General features: G+C 42.3%; 1 protein-coding gene across 6 annotated transcripts in view; it reads left to right on the top strand.

Annotated features, from left to right (window-relative positions):
- LOC107687281 (ephrin type-B receptor 3-like) overlaps positions 1-17840 on the top strand; it is a 55096-nt gene that overhangs the window by 33754 nt on the left and 3502 nt on the right. Inside the window, exons 3-15 of one of the 6 annotated variants that reach the window (XM_016484552.1) lie at positions 1952-2624; positions 6616-6771; positions 7439-7774; positions 10163-10287; positions 10651-10813; positions 10971-11079; positions 11984-12036; positions 12147-12269; positions 13273-13520; positions 13898-14113; positions 14226-14375; positions 14456-14649; positions 16440-16595. In XM_016484552.1, the coding sequence (XP_016340038.1) occupies positions 1952-2624; positions 6616-6771; positions 7439-7774; positions 10163-10287; positions 10651-10813; positions 10971-11079; positions 11984-12036; positions 12147-12269; positions 13273-13520; positions 13898-14113; positions 14226-14375; positions 14456-14649; positions 16440-16595 (2702 nt within the window). Of the gene's footprint in view, positions 1-1951; positions 2625-6615; positions 6772-7438; positions 7775-10162; positions 10288-10650; positions 10814-10970; positions 11080-11983; positions 12037-12134; positions 12357-13272; positions 13521-13897; positions 14114-14225; positions 14376-14455; positions 14650-16439; positions 16596-17840 lie in introns of all 6 variants that reach the window. The other 5 variants (XM_016484550.1, XM_016484551.1, XM_016484549.1 and 2 more) reach the window with 5 other exon arrangements.

Genomic DNA, 17840 nt, shown 5'->3' with positions numbered 1-17840 from the left:
AAACCTCCCAAAAAAAAAAAAAAAAAAAAAAACTCTATTAGTCATTAGTTTGACACCTGTAACCCGAGAAATAAACACAGATAAATACAGACTGTAACACCATTAAGGAAAAATAAACATAACAACCTGCTGTCGCTTAAACCTGACCTGCTAATTCTTCCAAGATAAACAAACCGAGTGAAGAAAGAAAAAAAAACACTGTAATGCACTTATATATATTCATAAATAAACCACATAAACCATCATTCCACAGCAGCATCTGCGTCTAAAGTAAATTCATTCATCTTTTTTTCCCCAACAAATCGAAGAGATGCAGCAGGGGGAAATTAATGAGCATGACTTTTCACCTTGTGTATTTTTTCAGTACTTTCAGACAGTACTATCTCATATCAACATTTAATATGCAGAAATATCTTAAAGTAAGCCATTCGTAGGCTTATTTCCCTGAAATTGAGCTGAAAATAAATTGATTGGGCATCTTAATCGTGGAAGGAGGAATGTTTGGTGCGCCATTACCCGTAGAGGAGTCGACAGCAGTGCGATGTGTGGGCCCCTTTCTCGTTTCCATCTTCACTCTCTCAGCAATTTTTTCCACTGAACTAAATGCCCATTTACACCTCATTCTTTCTCCTGTCGCATTGACCTGATGCGTATTATTGATCTCGGCACCCTTGGCTCAGAAAGGCAGTGATAAAGCAGAGATTTCTGGAAGCCCTGTCTGCTTCGGGTCCCCGGGGCCCGTAGGGATGAATGGCCTGTCCGCACAACATCCATATTTCTATGTTAATTAAACACTTCACCTCTACACAAACACTACGCTACTCTTTCAACAAATCTCTCAATGCCGTGCGGGATTTCGTTTTCGGTTTTTGGCTACAGTTAATTTTCTCCTTTCGGATCGCTTATTCTTGCTCTGAAATTGAACTCGCTGTAATCAAAAGAAGTTGGACGGTTTCCCGAGGTTGAGCGTGAATCTAATTGTCCCTTTACAGCATTGAATGTGAATCATTTCTTGTTGATATATGCTGTTTGTTTAAACAAGCCGATGTTGATGTAAAAACCGTCATTAGATGCCAAGATTGCTAGTAGGCATTTTTACTCGACCACAGTCTGCACTACCATTAGTTGTTGCTACATATTGCTTATCATGTCACATGGTGTTACCACAAATCACAATGCAGCATTTAGTACCACATCAGCAGTCAAACTCTTGAAGATACCTCTCACCTTTCTTTTCAAAATATGTATACTGTTACTTTTGGTAGAAAAGAAATAAATAATTTTGGTAGAGGATTGAGTGTAGCTTGTTGATCTGCAGGAATACAGTGTGATCATGATGGTTTAATTGAGCAGTAATTGATTGTGAAGTGATGCAGAGAGTACTCCACAGTCAAGGTATGAGGTAAACATCCACTCGTTGTTTTATTCGATGGAGTTCTGACACTCCACGGTAATTTTGATGAATTTGCCAGGCAGGTTTCCTCATTGAACTGGTGAATGCAGATGAAAGACCAGCGTGAATCTCCCAACTTAATTACACCACGCACAATGTGTAATTGAAAAGGCACAAACCAAAAAGCACAAAATTTAATTTCCCCTCGCTTTCATCCACCCCATTCACTCTTTTCTCAGCTTGCTCCCTCCGTTATATTGTTTCTTAGCTATGGTGTGTGGGGCTGGAGCTGAGAAGCAGCAATTTATTGCCTGCCGTACCTCTGTAGCGTAACACCTCAGAGTTCTAAAGCCCTGGATAACATCAAAATGAAAATGGTTTCATTTATAATGCTGACAATAAAGTATATCGTACCATACTTTAGATAAAACATTTCTTATTGCTATTGTTCTGTAGAAGAATCACCGAATGCAGTATATATTAAGTGCTAGCTCATTCTGAAGGTGAACTTGTATGTTGTTTTATATCTATGACTTAGTGTTCTTTTTTTTTTCTCAGTGGGAGGAAGTCAGTGGTTATGATGATGCCATGAACCCCATCCGAACATACCAAGTGTGCAACGTTCGTGAGCTTAACCAGAACAACTGGCTTCGCAGCGACTTTATCCCTCGAAAGGATGTTCTCCGTGTTTATGTGGAGATGAAGTTCACCGTACGAGATTGCAACAGTATTCCCAACATTCCAGGATCATGTAAAGAGACTTTCAATCTATTCTACTACGAGTCTGACTCAGATTCCGCCACATCTACCAGTCCTTTTTGGATGGAGAACCCTTATGTTAAGGTGGACACCATTGCTCCGGATGAGAGCTTCTCTATGTTGGAGTCTGGTCGGATCAACACCAAGATTCGCAGCTTTGGTCCACTTTCCAGGGCTGGCTTCTATCTGGCTTTCCAGGACCTGGGTGCCTGCATGTCTTTAATCTCTGTCCGAGTTTTCTACAAGAAGTGTTCCACAACCATTGCCAGTTTTGCCGTCTTCCCAGAGACGGCCACGGGCGCTGAGGCCACATCGCTAGTCATTGCCCCTGGCACTTGTGTGCCGAATGCTCTGGAGGTGTCTGTTCCTCTTAAACTCTATTGCAATGGAGATGGAGAGTGGATGGTTCCTGTAGGTTCCTGTACTTGCATGGCTGGGTTCGAGCCTGCAGTTAAGGACACACAGTGTCAAGGTGAGTGCTGATATACAGTATGTGTTTTTTTTCTCACTGTGCAATTTGTTTTATCTCTCGGTATCACATTAAGCCAAATGGACAAATCATCCTGGTGTTTGACCTAACAGCAAATTTGGCTATTCAACCTCAAGTTAAGCAGAGCAAAGCAATGAATAAGTAAAAAAAAGTCTGTATGTCTATCAGAGTGGAACATTTTGCTGAGAGAAAGGAGCAGTTTTGATGAAAAACATATCAGGTTAAGGCTGAGCTGAATTAAGTCAGCGTGTAACATAGCCACGGTGAAAGTGAGCAGAGCAGACAGCGGGAGATCAAGGGTCAAATGGAGAGCTGGGAGTGAGAGACCGGAATCGATTTGCAGACCAAGGGCACGGGCTGCAGTGAAACCTTAATGAAGAGCATGAGATGGAGAAAGAAAAGTAACCCTGTGACAGTCAAGGCACCAGAAGTGAAAGGTCGCAAAGAGACAGTTGGTTCCAGCATATTAAAAGAACTAGAAAGGCAAAGCCACTGATCAGTGAACCACTGGGGTAAAGAATTAAACTGAACAGTAAATTATTTGTGTATAGAGAAAAGAGGATTATTTGTGATATTTGAGGTAATTGTAACTCTTATGATTGTTCATACAGAGGGTTGGAGATTTAAGCAAACACTTAACCCTGAGTATTAAACTGCAGTGTGTAGTTCGCCCTACAAAGTTTGTGCTATGGACATGAATGCTGCTTTAACCTGTATACTGCTAATTTTACAAATATATAATCCTAAGCAATTTACTTAAAGGGGTCATATGATGTTGCTAAAAAGAACATTATTTGGTGTATTTGGTGTAATGAAATGTGTTTATGCGGTTTAAGGTTCAAAAAACACATTTTCCACATACTGTACATTATTGTTTCTTCTCTATGCCCCGCCTTTCTGAAACGCGTCGATTTTTACAAAGCTCATCGGTCTGAAAAGCAAGGTGTGCTCTGATTGGCCAGCTATCCAGTGCGTTGTGATTGGCCGAATACCTCAAGCGTGAGATGGGCTAGAGTGAGCAGAGGTGGCGGGCTTGAGAACGGAGCGGCCGGCGGATTCGACGAAGGAGCGTCCGGAGGGCTTGCGGCAACAACATGTGACGACCCCGGGCTGGACTCCGCTTCGTCCACGGTGAAAGCCGATCCGGCGATCCACAGCGCAAAGTTGTTGTATTTCCTCAGCAACCAGCACGGATCAGCTCTAGGCATGACGAAGCGGATATCGTCCTCTTTTGGAAGGCCAAACAAAGTAGTTTCGCTTTCACAACGAATCACACAATGCCTTCACGACATGGCGGCGGCGGCAACAATACTACAGCGAGAATAAAAGTTACGCCTTCTTTCTTTGTGTGAACATTTGGGCGGCGTTATGCAAATCTTCCCACACAGTGACGTAGACGTGGGGGCGTGTTAGAACGAGACGCTTTAGGTAGGCGTGGTTGACTCTTAACTTTTCTAAAGAATATCTCTTTGGATTTGAGACTTTAGTCTTTTCAACTTTACAGATCTTCTTTATGCACCAAGAATTTGTAACACTCCAAAGAGAAAGGGAAAATTTAAATCGCATCATATGACCCCTTTAACATTTTCAGCTGTTGGATGATAAAAAAGGTGGGGAAAAGTCCCATAGATTTACATTTGAGGGGGGACTAGATTATCTTGAATATGACTTGGGGTAGGCACATTTTAACTTGAGATGGTAAGAAACCACCTAACAACCATAAAGTATGCAAAAAAGAACAAGAAAGAATGCCTTAGGAAAAGCATTGCAACTCCTTGGCAATCTACCACAAAACCCTAGCAACCACATAGTACCCTAAAAAGTTAAGAATCACATAGCAATGCCATGGCAACCATTTAAAACACCTTAGCATAGTGAAAGCAAGTTTTGCACCACTCACGTTATTTATTTATTTATTTATTTATTTTCAGAAATTTTATGTAGTTGTCAACGTAATGAAGGACTTTTATACTACTGCCAACTTATGTTAACTTATATCAAACGTGTGTATACCCGTAAGGGAAAGTGGGCAGTCCTTGGAAATCTGCTGCCCGATGTACAGTTAAAAACTTATTTGTTTGCTTGTGGTGGCTCAAGGTGAAAGCCCTGGCGGCTGTGCCCTGATAAAATGTTCTCTAATCAAGTCAACCGGAAACTAAAGGAGGGATAAATCTCTCTGTCACCTCTCTCTTGCTCGCCTTCATCTGAAGGCCGTTGGTCTCATTAATACCCTGCCAGAGCACAGTTTGGACATTCACATGAATATTAATCGACAAGACCCTTTTTTCCTTAGAGCTCCATATTTCCCCTATCCGTTCTTTCTCCTCACTTCCAATTTCACCACACATTCTAATCACTCCCTTAAGTCCTTCTGCTCTCAATGAGAGAGGGAGAGCAGCAAATAGAGTCTGGGCAATAGAGTGCGAGCAATAGACTGTACTGGAGAGAGTGTGCAAGTAAGAGAACTCATGAAAAAAGCCACATGATTTGCATTTCTTTTGCTTTCTTTCACCTCTTCTCTCTCTCGTGCTCTGTCAGGAGAGCTGCTGGAGGAAGGATGAGGATGAAAGGAAAGGGCTGACTTCTTACCTCCTTGGAAGCGATTAATCAGCACTTTCAATCCTCCAGAAAACCGCCCGAGGTTTTTGAAGGGGAATTTCAAGCAGTCTTTCATGGGGGCTAGAACTAGATGGTCTCATTTGTCTCCCCAAGATTTTGGTTGATTTATGTACATCTGAAATGCGAGGCGAAACACTGAGGACTTATTAATCTCCAAAGTGATACGTTACGTGCGATAAACCCGAACTCACAACTACACTCTTTCATTTTTATCTCTATGTGAATTGTTTTCTATGCTCCTTCTTCACTACCTATCTCTGGCCTCCCCTGATTAATGGTTAAACAAATAAGCCCCTGGTTAACCGAGGTAACAGTATCCCTGCACTAATGAAGCCTTGTGTCAATATTGCACATTCTGAGAAAGGGAATTTGGAAAGTGACCTAAGGAACATCACCGGTGTTGTGTTCTGCTTTGTGCACTATCAGTCCAGAAACCAGATGTTCAAATCTTTTTTTTCTCAGAAAAACACAGTGCCTGTTCATTATTTGCTGCTTCTAACCTTTACTGATAAAATGGCTCGGAAGGCTGGGAGCTGTCATCATACTCCTTGCCTGCTTCTAATAAACATAAAACTGACTACTTGATCACTTAGACAGCTGAGTGACATTCTGAGCTGAACGATCACATTGGCATTGTGTGCCAGGAGAGCACCTCTCCATTTATCGTAGATGTGATACAATGTGTAAACAATCTCCGTAAATGGTGTCAAAGCTCCACAAAGGCCAAAGACCTGTGAATGACACACTAATCTTTGTATTCATAAGATAACAGCTCACACTTTCCCTTGTAGTCTTTAATATGCTTTGTTTTTAACTTAGAGGGACAATTCCTGCAGAACAGCATTGACATTGCCTGTGTATGAGAATTGACATTTTGAAAAGTGCTGTTGTTTGGAACTAACAGGCATGTGTTTGTAATTGAAGTTGACGGTTAGCATATGCACATGGGGTTTATGCAAGGCCAGGGTATGTTGTTGGAACTCGTCTAGTCATGAGGGGGTTATTTCCCTGGAGGAAAATACAGCAAATTAACGGTGCCAAACAAATACGTAAGCAAGAACCTGTGCGCCTTCGTATTTTACAATGCCAAGATGTAAAGGATTAGACTGCATACTGTGGGCAAGGAAAACAAAAGTAAGAAACTAAATTAAGGCAAGCAGAGCTCACAAAATGCAAATTGCAAAAGGGAAATTGCTATTGATTTTGCAGTTGAATGCAATGAAAAGTTGTCACATACCTAGATGGAAGCATTCACCGAAAATGAGTAGCAAAGAAGTACACTCGGTGTGAATATGCGGTTACAGCTATGAGTTTATATTTTGACAGGCAAAGTAAAAACTCTTTCTCTCTTTAGCTTGCAGTCCAGGTACCTTCAAGTCCAAGCAGGGTGAAGGTTTCTGCTCCCCGTGTCCACCCAACAGTCGGACAAGTTCTGGTGCCACCAGCATTTGTTCCTGCAGGACCGGCTACTATCGGGCGGACAATGATTCACCTGATTCAGGATGCACCAGTGAGTAATGCCCTTGACTAAAACAGCCATTTAACCCACCATGAACTTATCTAAACATAAGGAGTGTTGTTTATTTGCCAGCTCTCAAAAGCCACATTGATCCAAACACCATACGTACATTAATTTTTTTGAAACTTTTCCCTTTCTTCTGTTTCATATTAGCTCCTTTCTAGCTCTGTTCATTGTCAGCACTCTGAACAGATACATGCAAAAATAAAAATGTTTTCCCAAGTGAACCACAGCTATTTCTAGCCATTTTTGATATTAAAATGAACAGCACAAGTGGGAAAAACAAGGTTTTGCTTAATTTGATTGACGTGAAAGCATTTAATCCACATGGAGTGTATGTGAAGCCCCATTTGACCAATTTTATTTCAATTTCCTGCTTAAAAAAACATCTTAAACTAGCCTAATGTGATCTGACGGTCTTAGCTGCTTACCAGGCACTGCTTAGTTTGGTAGTTTTAGGGAACTCAATTGGTCAGCTAAACCAGCTTTGTGACCTAAACTAGCTGAACACCTGCTTTGCTAAGGGACCTGCTGGGAAAGCAACTAACCAAACTTAAACCTGCTAAGACCAGAAAACCACCTTAGGCTGGCCTTTCTGACAGGTTTATTAACACTTACCTTAGGAAAACAACATGACAAAAATATTTTCTTTTTGCAGCTGTACCCTCAGCTCCACGCAGCGTCATCTCCAGTGTAAATGAGACATCGCTTGTACTTGAGTGGAGCGAGCCACGTGACCAAGGTGGAAGGGAGGACCTTCTCTATAATGTCATTTGTAAGAAATGCCTGCCTGAACGTGGAACCTGCACACGATGTGATGACAACGTGGATATCTCTCCCCGCCACCTTGGGCTTACTGAGAGACATGTGACGGTCAGAAACCTTCAGGCTCACACCCAGTACAGCTTTGAGATTCAGGCCGTCAATGGAGTCTCCAACAAGAGTCCCTATGTACCCCAGTTTGCCTCCGTTAACATCACCACCAACCAGGCTGGTGAGTTCAGTGATTTCATATCATATTCCAAAACACAGATACCATCTTTAGATTTTCCTACAGGTTACAAATATGCTCTTCCATGTGTGTCCATAATGGTTTTTCTTCATTTGCTCTAGCTTGGAATAATGAAGTGTAATGGCCTCTCTTAAGATATTTCCAACCCACGACACTCTACCCAAAGAGCTCAGCCCACAGAATGCATCAATGCCTGAGAGCTGTGCTATGAGGCTCAGTAGCAAAGCTAATCTACTCTAGGCTAGAGTGTGCTGGGTTAGTGAGATGTGGAGATGCGTTAACCTTGTGAAAACAGTCTCTTATTGTGTGATTTCAAGTTTTGAATTGACACCGGACTTCTCAGGATAGCTCTCAGTTTTATGCATATGCTTAACTCTCTTCTTAGCACTCCATGCTAACACCCAGCTTTAAGAATGCCTCTGTTTGCTCTCAGGGATTGACTGCAGGCATTGTCATATAACCCAGGCTGTTGTTCGCATATGAGTCAATCCCAGGGTGACATGCACACCCACAAAGCCACCCACCCCCATGGTTCCGAAACTTCAGGAGGGTCTGTGATCAGATTATCTCCCAGGACTGTTCTTGAATATTCATCTGCCTTTTAAGACAAAAAATAAATATGGGCCATCAGCTCAAGGGACGTCATGGTTACTTCCACTGTCTCCTCAAAATGAGGCCCCTTAATCCTGGGGTGAGAGTAAGCAAGCAGGCTGCCCAGTAAGAATTGTCTGCAGGGTGAAGCTTTTCTGAGCAAGGCCTGGGTTAGGAGGTTGATGGTGTTGGGTTGGGAGAGAGTGAGCTTTTGGGGGAGGTGGACAAAGAGACAGACAGAATGATAAAGTGCTACTAGGGAAAGGATCAAAGAACCGGACCTGGGGATTAAAACGCTTTTAACAAAGAAAGAGTGAGGGAGAGAGAGACAGAGGCAAGAAAGCAGGGGATGTTGAGAGCTACTGTAGTGTGTGAACAGAATTTGATAACATCAGAAACCGGAGATGGCAACATCAGGTCTGAGAACAAATGGGGACAGTATAGATTATGTAAAGCTAGGTGCGAAGAGAAGTAAGGAGCTATATAAGAACTTGTGTTTACACGAATATGTATGGGTAAAAAAGTCCAGGTTGCATTTAGTCCTAAAAACAAACAATAGATTATATCTTGCATAAAGGGAATTTTAAAGAATATAAAGAAATTAATTTCATGATAATTACCCCAAAATTCTAATTTTCATGTTAAAATTACAGGCATTTCACAAATTACACAGGCAAAACATTTCATTGTTTTATAATTTCCTTTTTTTTTTCCTCAGGTATGATTCTTATTAGGATCTCATTAGTATTTTTACAGTATTACAATACAGATGTGTAAGTGAACACAATTTACACTAACATGCAGTATAAATACTTTAAAATTTAAATAATACATCTTTTTCACATTACAGTAATTTGGGAAAGAAAGAGCTTAGGGAGTGGACAGAGGGTGTGTGCAGCTATAAATATATTTGCATGTGTGTGTAGGTTGTGTGGACTGAATCTGCCAGATACTAATGGCGCTTTTCCACTGCGTGGTACGACTCGGCTCGGCACGGCTCAGTACGGCATGGTTCGGCTCGGCACGGTTTGCGTTTCCACTGCAGTTCAGTACCGCTTTAGAGTGGGTGGGACTATTCACATGTTGTTATAGTTGCACTGCCTCTACTGCCGCGACTCCTAAAAAACTTTTTCATTCCGCGTCGCCCCATCAAGCTCTCACTGGATCCGCTCCTCTGCTATCAACGAGAGCAACGTCTGTACTTCCTCAACAGGGGGAACAGGCACTTTTTGGTTGTTAAAAAAAGGTGCGCTCGTTAAAAACAGTTGCATTCGATCCTTCGCTGGCTGTGCTGATTTAAATCTAGCGGTTCTTTTGTGTTTGTGTCGCAAGTTCAGTGACGCAGGTAGTGACGATTCTCTCCGGCCAATCCGTGATCAGCAGAGTTTACACGTCACATTTTGGTAACGGTACGGTTCGCTTGGAACCCCAACCGAAGTGGTACTAAAAAAAGTACCAGGTACCAGGTACTGTACCCAGTGGAAAACCCCCCAAAAGTGAACCGTACCGAGCCGTACCGTGCCGTACCATGCAGTGGAAAAGTGCCATAAGACTTCCTGTTTGTCTGCCATGGTCCTTTTTACAAGAGACTTTAGAATCCAATCTGTCTGTGAAGTTGAGAGGCTGGGGCCCTGAAAGGGCCCAAGACTAAGAGCTGTCTGAATGCTTACACATCAAAGCAGCTCTTTGGTAATCCTGAATGTGAACATACTCTAAATGTGAAAAAAATAGAATGTCAGCTTTCATTAAAATAGAATTTCTCTCATTTTCCCCACACAGCTCCCTCTGCAGTTCCTACCGTCCACCTGATGGGGGCCTCAGCCAACACCATGAGTCTTTCCTGGCTCCCCCCTGAAAAACCAAATGGCATCATCTTGGATTATGAGATTAAATACCATGAGAAGGTAAGAGCCAGTGTAAGTCAATGAAGCGAAGGGCATTCGATCACAATTCCACCATTGTCATCCTCTGCTCTATACATAATCGTTCATCCTGACAACAGCATCAACCCTTCCTCTCTCTCGTATCCTAACATTCTTCCCTAACTCCTTCCTTGATTCATCCCCTTCTTTTGAACCTGATACCACAAGGCAGTTGGAGCTTGGCAGGGATGGAGGCAGGAGGATTTGCATAGAGGAAAAGAAAGAGCCAGGCGTATCTGCTTCATGTTTGATGTGTTGTACTGACAGATTAAACCATAGCTGCCAGACGCTTGCTTTTGGGTTCTGGCTGGATTTATATGGCTTGTTTTATCACTGTTCCCACAGGACCAGGGAGAAGCTATTGCCCACACCATGACAGCCCAGCGTAGCTCTGCACGCATTGAGGGTTTGAAGCCAGGCACGCCGTATGTTGTGCAGGTTCGAGCCCGAACGGTGGCTGGGTATGGCCGCTATAGCAGCCCTACTGACTTTAGCACCAACCACCAGGGTATGTAAAACAACATATATTCCTATATTATCACATAAAAACAACTTTCTTTCAAATAATATCAAGCAGTTGTGTGGATCTAAGTGTATAAATACCTCTCATAGACAAAGAAATGCCATAAATAGATCTGATATCTTTCTTTGTGCCTCACACACAGCCGATGTAGACAAGACTCTACAGGAGCAGTTACCTCTCATTGTGGGTTCTCTGACAGCAGGGCTGGTCTTCATCATTGTTGTTGTGGTTATTGCCATTGTCTGCCTCAGGTAACTGGTTCAAATTTTAACTTACCTTAATGACGTTCAGTAAATGTACTTATAAATGGATCACAGCAAGAATCGAAGAATCAGAAGTCAAAGTATACTTATGAAACAACACAATATTTTGAGGGCATATGCAATTTAGTTACCCATAATGCTTCCTTAGGACCTATTGGGCAATTAATGAATGCAGTTTGAGAAGCAGATTCATTCTGGGTTGTCAGTTATTTTGGATCTTGTGCTTAGTAAACTGTAGCCAGTGTGCCCTACGTTGGAATTCCGCAGTGTCCCAATGATCGTTGGCACTGGCACTTTCCATCCTGTGGCCACCTTCCCATTTCCACAGTTGAGGGCAAGGCAGCTGTGTATTTCAAGCCTTATCAAGCAAAAATTCTAAATCTGCACACTCTTTCGTTCTAATCAGCACAGTGTGTCTCAGTATCTTAACTGAAAAAATGTAAGCCTTGGCATATTCCGGAGCTGAATTTGAATTGGAAATGAGATACATTAAAATGTACTAGATGGGGGTTGGGTTTGTTGAAATTGCATTGCATTTAATGGACTGATACTGATTGTGAAGGAACAAATTAAGAGACAGGAGTGAATTAAACAATATGGCTGTAAAGATTCCTTAGCATGTATCGGGAGCAAGACAACCAGTGCTGCTACTGTTTTTCTTAGCTGTCTTTATGCAGATTTGACTTCCATCGTGTAGTGACAAGGGTCTCTTAAGGGTGATTCTGTTGTTCTCTTAATTTTTATATCATTCTCTTTCTTTGATCGACCTCAATTTATGTCCCTAAAGGGGCTGGCTGGGAAAACACAAGTCCTTTTCAAATGCTTATTTTCCTACATTTAGATAAGAAATCATCAACCTTTTGTAACTGACTGTATTGTCTTTGGTTCTCAGGAAGCAACGCAATGGCTCAGAATCAGAATACACAGAAAAACTGCAACAATATAGTAAGTCTCTACAGAGTTTACTTGCATTCTGATGATTAACAATGCTATAAATATTGTGTATTATGGCAGTGTGATTCATACGGCAATTTGCACTATTGAATCCCCTATAGTCACTCCGGGAATGAAGGTCTACATTGACCCATTCACCTATGAGGACCCAAATGAGGCCATCCGCGAGTTTGCCAAAGAGATTGACGTTTCCTGTGTGAAAATCGAGGAAGTCATTGGCGCAGGTAACCAACAACACAAGCTCCTGAGCAACAGGGGGAAGACAGCTAGGCACACCCAGGCCATACCTTTAGAGGACTTCACACCAAGCGGTATTTCAATCAACTCATCCCGCTCCAAAATCCAAAACCTTAGCACCTTACCAACGTCTCTAACAGCTTTACTTACAAAATGGAGCTTCTGAGGTTATCTTCAGAGCTAACTATAGAGCTACCATTCCTGCTAACTTACCAAGCCTGTCCTGAGCCTGATGATACCTCTCGGACAATTAAATGTCCTTGACCCTATGACCTGTTGACTTCCTTCCTGACCTTGAGACCACTCCCCTTTGTTTTGTAAATTTTCTAAATGTTAACATTAATGTTAGAGCCAAAAAAAAAAAAGAAGTAGGATACTGGTTTGTTAAGACTTGCAGGCATGTTGTAATGAGTTGAGGAGCCCCATGTCAGAGTCCAACAAACAAGGCTTTTAACATCTAACGCTGCTACCTGAACCTATTGTTTCCTAGCTTTGTCTAAAGTGATGAACCCCTACCATGTCCTTCCCTGACCCCTCTGTTTCTCTCGCACTTGCTTACACATTGGCCTAGACTGCAGACGCAAGCCGTCCAATCCTCCCAAGCTTCTGTCCCCACCTACTTCCCACATTACTACCCTCACTCCCTCCAGAGCCTAGCATTCTCTGAATCTACCCTTTACCCTTTCCACTATTGCTTTACTTTTCCCTTTTCCTTTTCGGTACCCCGACTCCCAACAACCCTCCAAGAGCTTTTCCTATTTAAGCATTCCTTACCTCACCCTACTCCTTCCCTCGCCCCCTGGATACACTCTAATAGCATCACCTTTAGCCCTGGCTTCTCTTGCTGTCTCCCCCTGCTTCCCCCTGGCTCCTTGATTCTAACCAGTAACTGTCCCTCTCCCCTTTCTCTCCCACACTCCTCCACTCTTCCCTCTCCTCTCTCCACTCCACCTTTTCTTCCTCTCTCTCGTCTGTCCATTACCTATGTAGGAGAGTTTGGAGAGGTGTGTCGTGGCCGTCTGAAACTCCCTGGACGGCGTGAGATCATTGTGGCCATCAAGACTCTGAAGGCAGGCTATACGGATCGCCAAAGAAGAGACTTCCTGAGTGAAGCCAGCATCATGGGCCAGTTTGATCATCCTAATATTATCCGCCTTGAAGGGGTGGTGACGAAGAGTCGGCCAGTCATGATTGTCACTGAGTTCATGGAGAACGGAGCACTGGATTCCTTTCTCCGGGTTAGAGATGCTTACTACCATAAAATCAATTTAATGTTTTTTCTTTTTTCTTTGCCTGGATTCTTGTTGTGGGACATTTATGGAAATGCAAGTAACAGTTAAAAAATGTGATCTACTGAAACGAATACTATCATTGTTGAAGTCTTGCAAGATTTAGTCCCAGATTAGTTTTCTAATAAAAAGAGATGTTCTCACATGCCCCTTTGAAAAACATCCTGACTTTTCTAAATAGTGATGACAAATAGTGAAGCTGCTAGCTGTGACTTTGAGAGATGAATCATCTAGCTGATGAGTCACATCCTGGAAAGTTAAAACAGGTAGACAGCGGACATTTCTGTTATAAATGGGTCTGTGATTTTTCCCACTCTCTCCAACAGCTAAATGATGGACAGTTCACAGTCATCCAGCTCGTCGGTATGTTGAGAGGCATTGCAGCTGGCATGAAATATCTGTCCGACATGAACTATGTGCACCGTGATTTGGCTGCCCGTAACATTCTGGTCAACAGCAACCTGGTGTGTAAGGTGTCCGATTTTGGCCTTTCTCGTTTCTTGGAGGATGATCCCACTGACCCCACCTACACCAGCTCATTGGTCAGCATTCGAGTCTTTATCCATTAATATTTCTATAGCAATTAAAAGTGTCCAGCTCCCAACTGAGATTTAAAAAAAAAAAAAAAAACATTGTATGCTCTTGCATCTGTAGGGAGGAAAGATCCCTATTCGCTGGACAGCACCAGAGGCTATTGCTTATAGAAAGTTCACCTCAGCCAGTGACGTCTGGAGCTACGGCATTGTGATGTGGGAGGTGATGTCGTATGGCGAGCGCCCATACTGGGACATGAGTAACCAAGACGTAAGTTTCCTCTCTACTTTGCCTCTGTTCAAATTAATTTGTTAATAAACTAACACCAATTATTATTTTTCCATCAACAGGTAATCAACGCTGTCGAGCAGGACTACCGACTGCCCCCACCTATGGATTGCCCTACTGCCCTGCATCAACTCATGCTAGACTGCTGGGTGAAAGAAAGAAACTTGAGACCTAAGTTCTCCCAGATCGTCAACACCTTGGACAAACTTATTCGCAATGCCGCCAGCCTTAAGGTGGTCACCAGCACACATTCTGGGTAAGGGCACACATGGACATATTAGCATGTTAGTTAACATGTTTGCATGATTTTTATCTCCTCAACTAAACAAGCAGTATTAACGACTTTTACAAATTGGTTATCTCGTTTCAAATTCAGAATTAGGACAAAGTTACAGAGGCATTTGAATTAAGAGCCTATTGATTTAAGATAATTTTGAAATGACCAAAAATATTGTAAGCTGGGAAACTCTGACGTTATGGAAATCAGGATGACCTTAAGTCAATAAAACATTTGGTTTAATTGCACCATCACGGGGCTATCGATTGTTTTGTCTGAGATGCTTGCTCTGGTATACACATACTAGGCTTTTCTATTTGAGATATTTAATGACATAAGCCTCCTTTCCAGATGCCTGTCACTATATAACAGCCTTTTACTTGTTGATCAGCATATTTGCACAGAATTTGTTTCAGTAAGACACACAGTAATTGTTCGCCAGAAGCTGTAGATGGGTTTTGACCCACCTCGGGGTGCATGCCTCTAAGCTGTAAGTCCTGGGGTAGGGCCTCTAACAACCAGGGAACTGTGGGAGACACTGTGTCTACTCTGCAATGATCAGAGGATAAAGGAGGAATAATTAGTTAATGTAATTCAGAGATGGGAATGGTTTTAATTAGCAAGTAACGAGATTTTAAAAGGGCCAATGGAGAGGTGGCCTGCCTGCTGAGCCTAATGAAAGACTGAGAGATGGGCTCCTGTTGTTGCAACATTTGATGCTCTGTGTACTATCTTCAGTGATCAATTCCTTAACTAAACTAAGGACAGTTTAATTAGTTAATAGTTGCTCTCAATACTGAGTTCAGGGTAGTTTAGTTATGCACGGACATTTTTTTGGTTTCCTCATACAGTTTTCCCCAGTCTCGCACTTCAAGTCAACGTCCCTAAGATGTGAGAGCCAGGCCAGCTCTAACAATACCCCATTAAGAAAAGCTGCCTTCCAGGTTAATGACCACAAACCTTCAGCGCTAAAGGCAGGAGTTTATTAAAAATCACTCTTCCCATCCATCTACAGACCTTGTCCTCAATAGGGCCTCTGTTCCTTTATTATTAACTTTTTTCTTATGCTTTTAATTGTTAATTAATCTAATGCCATCAAAAAACAGCTAGGTTCAGCAGAGCAGAGAGCTTGCAGACAGAAGTGTCTTTGCTCTCAAACTTTGCCTCCCTATCCCCACAGTCCAGACCTCACTGTTAGTTATTAAGACCCCAGTCTGGTCATAGATCATGTCTGGCCTCTGTTGGTTTTGTCTGATCTAATTTAAACTGGCTGATTTTATGCATGGCATTAAATTTAGTTGCACTATAGTGCAAGAAGAATCTACGCAGGTGTATGCAGGCAAACATGATTTAACTAAATAAGTGTTGCTCATGGACCAATAAAAGGGGTGGTCAACCTACTTGTCCTACTTGGATAAATCATGTCATGCATAAGCAAACAGTGATTTCAAAGGAATACTGAGAAATATTATAAAAATGAATGTAGAATTGGAGCATGTCATGTATCGATACATGTCAGGCAACACAACTTTAAGTCCAAACATTTACCACTGCATACGGACCCACACCCACAGCATCATTGCAGTTCTCTCTGGCGGCCCCTTCACGTCTCCAGCCAGTAAGCCACAGTGTCAGGTTCAGGCCCTACAGGCCAGGAGAGATGGTGGTGGTTGTGGGGGGTTTGGGGGTGAGGTTTCGGTGGTGGAGGCCTGGCGTGACCTAACCCTCTCTCTCTCTCTTTTTATCTCCACTCCTCTCTTTCTCTGTAGGGCCTCCCAGCCGCTCCTCGACCGCTGTGTGCCTGACTACACCACCTTCACCACTGTGGGCGACTGGCTGGACGCCATCAAGATGAGCCGCTACCGAGACAACTTCCTTAATGCTGGCTTTGCTTCTTTTGACTTGGTGGCCCAGATGACTGCAGAGTGAGTGTCTGGTTTATTTGTTGGATTGCTCGTCTTTGTTTTGGTGGTCTCACATTAGTTCAAATTCAAGGCACTGTGCATTCATGCAACTTCTAAAAGGGGGTAATAATTTCATAATAGTACTTGTGGCATGGACTTGAGCGTGAAATTGAACTCTGATTTAGACCAAGCGATCAAACCAAACTAAAACAGAACTTCAATAGGGAATTAAAAAGACGATTTATTGTAACATTTCATCCTCAGAAAATGTCATGAACAAAGAATCTTACAAAGGTCACTGTCCAGAAAATAAATCTGTGATTTGTCGCTATGTTAAATGTCTAGACAGATGTGAAGAGAGCGGTTGGGATCAAATAAACTAATAAAGAAAAAATATATAAATTCATCACGCCAATTAAAATGTAATAAAGGATGGAGGCAGGGGTAATTTGTTTCAATGTGGCAACTTGACAGGTGGACCAGTCGGTGGTTTTCTCGTGCTCTTAATGACTAGTAATTCTCCTAATGGGCTCCATTTATTATCATTTTATCCAACATTGTTGGCTTGATGGGACCAACAGAGGAAAAAAGGTAGAAAATACTTTTACACTGTGTGAAATTACTCTGCTAATGTCGTGTGATTGTAGAGATGAGAAGGGCAGACAGAATGGGGGCAGCTTGCTCCCCGACAATGTCCTCTTTCGTCCTCGGAAGGCAGTGGTGGACAATAACGGAGTAGTTTTACTTCGTTACTGTACTTAAGTACATTTTTCAAGTATCTGTACTTTACTGGAGTAGTTTTTATTTTGAGTAACTTTTACTTTTACTTCACTACATTCCAAAGCATAAGATCGTACTTTTTACTTCACTACATTTCATAAAACATATCGTTACTCCTTATAATATATCACGAGCTCCGACATGAAGAAGCGGTGTCTGATTCAAGAGCGAACTGATTCTTTTCAATTAACCTTTTAAATCGGTTCGCAAATCGCACCAAACGATTCATTCACGAATTAGAATTAACCGATTGCAGCTGTTCTCGAGTCGACAACTCACTGATTCAAATTAACCGTTTAGTGCGAGTCTCCAGTGAACTGAATTCACAAGAAAGAACCGGGAGATCTTGTGAGCGTGCGCGCGTCTGATGCTGTTAAAAGTTAGTTACTAATGTCGAATTGTAGGATTAATTATTGTAACTGAAAATCATATTTAGGTCAAAACTGTCAGTTGTTTGTGAACTAAATCTGCTGTAAAGGGTGATCT

The sequence above is a fragment of the Sinocyclocheilus anshuiensis genome, unplaced genomic scaffold (genome assembly GCF_001515605.1).
Source record: "Sinocyclocheilus anshuiensis isolate Anshui unplaced genomic scaffold, SAMN03320099.WGS_v1.1 scaffold4988, whole genome shotgun sequence".
NCBI lineage: Eukaryota > Metazoa > Chordata > Actinopteri > Cypriniformes > Cyprinidae > Sinocyclocheilus > Sinocyclocheilus anshuiensis.
This window is presented reverse-complemented; position numbering and strand designations above follow the sequence as displayed.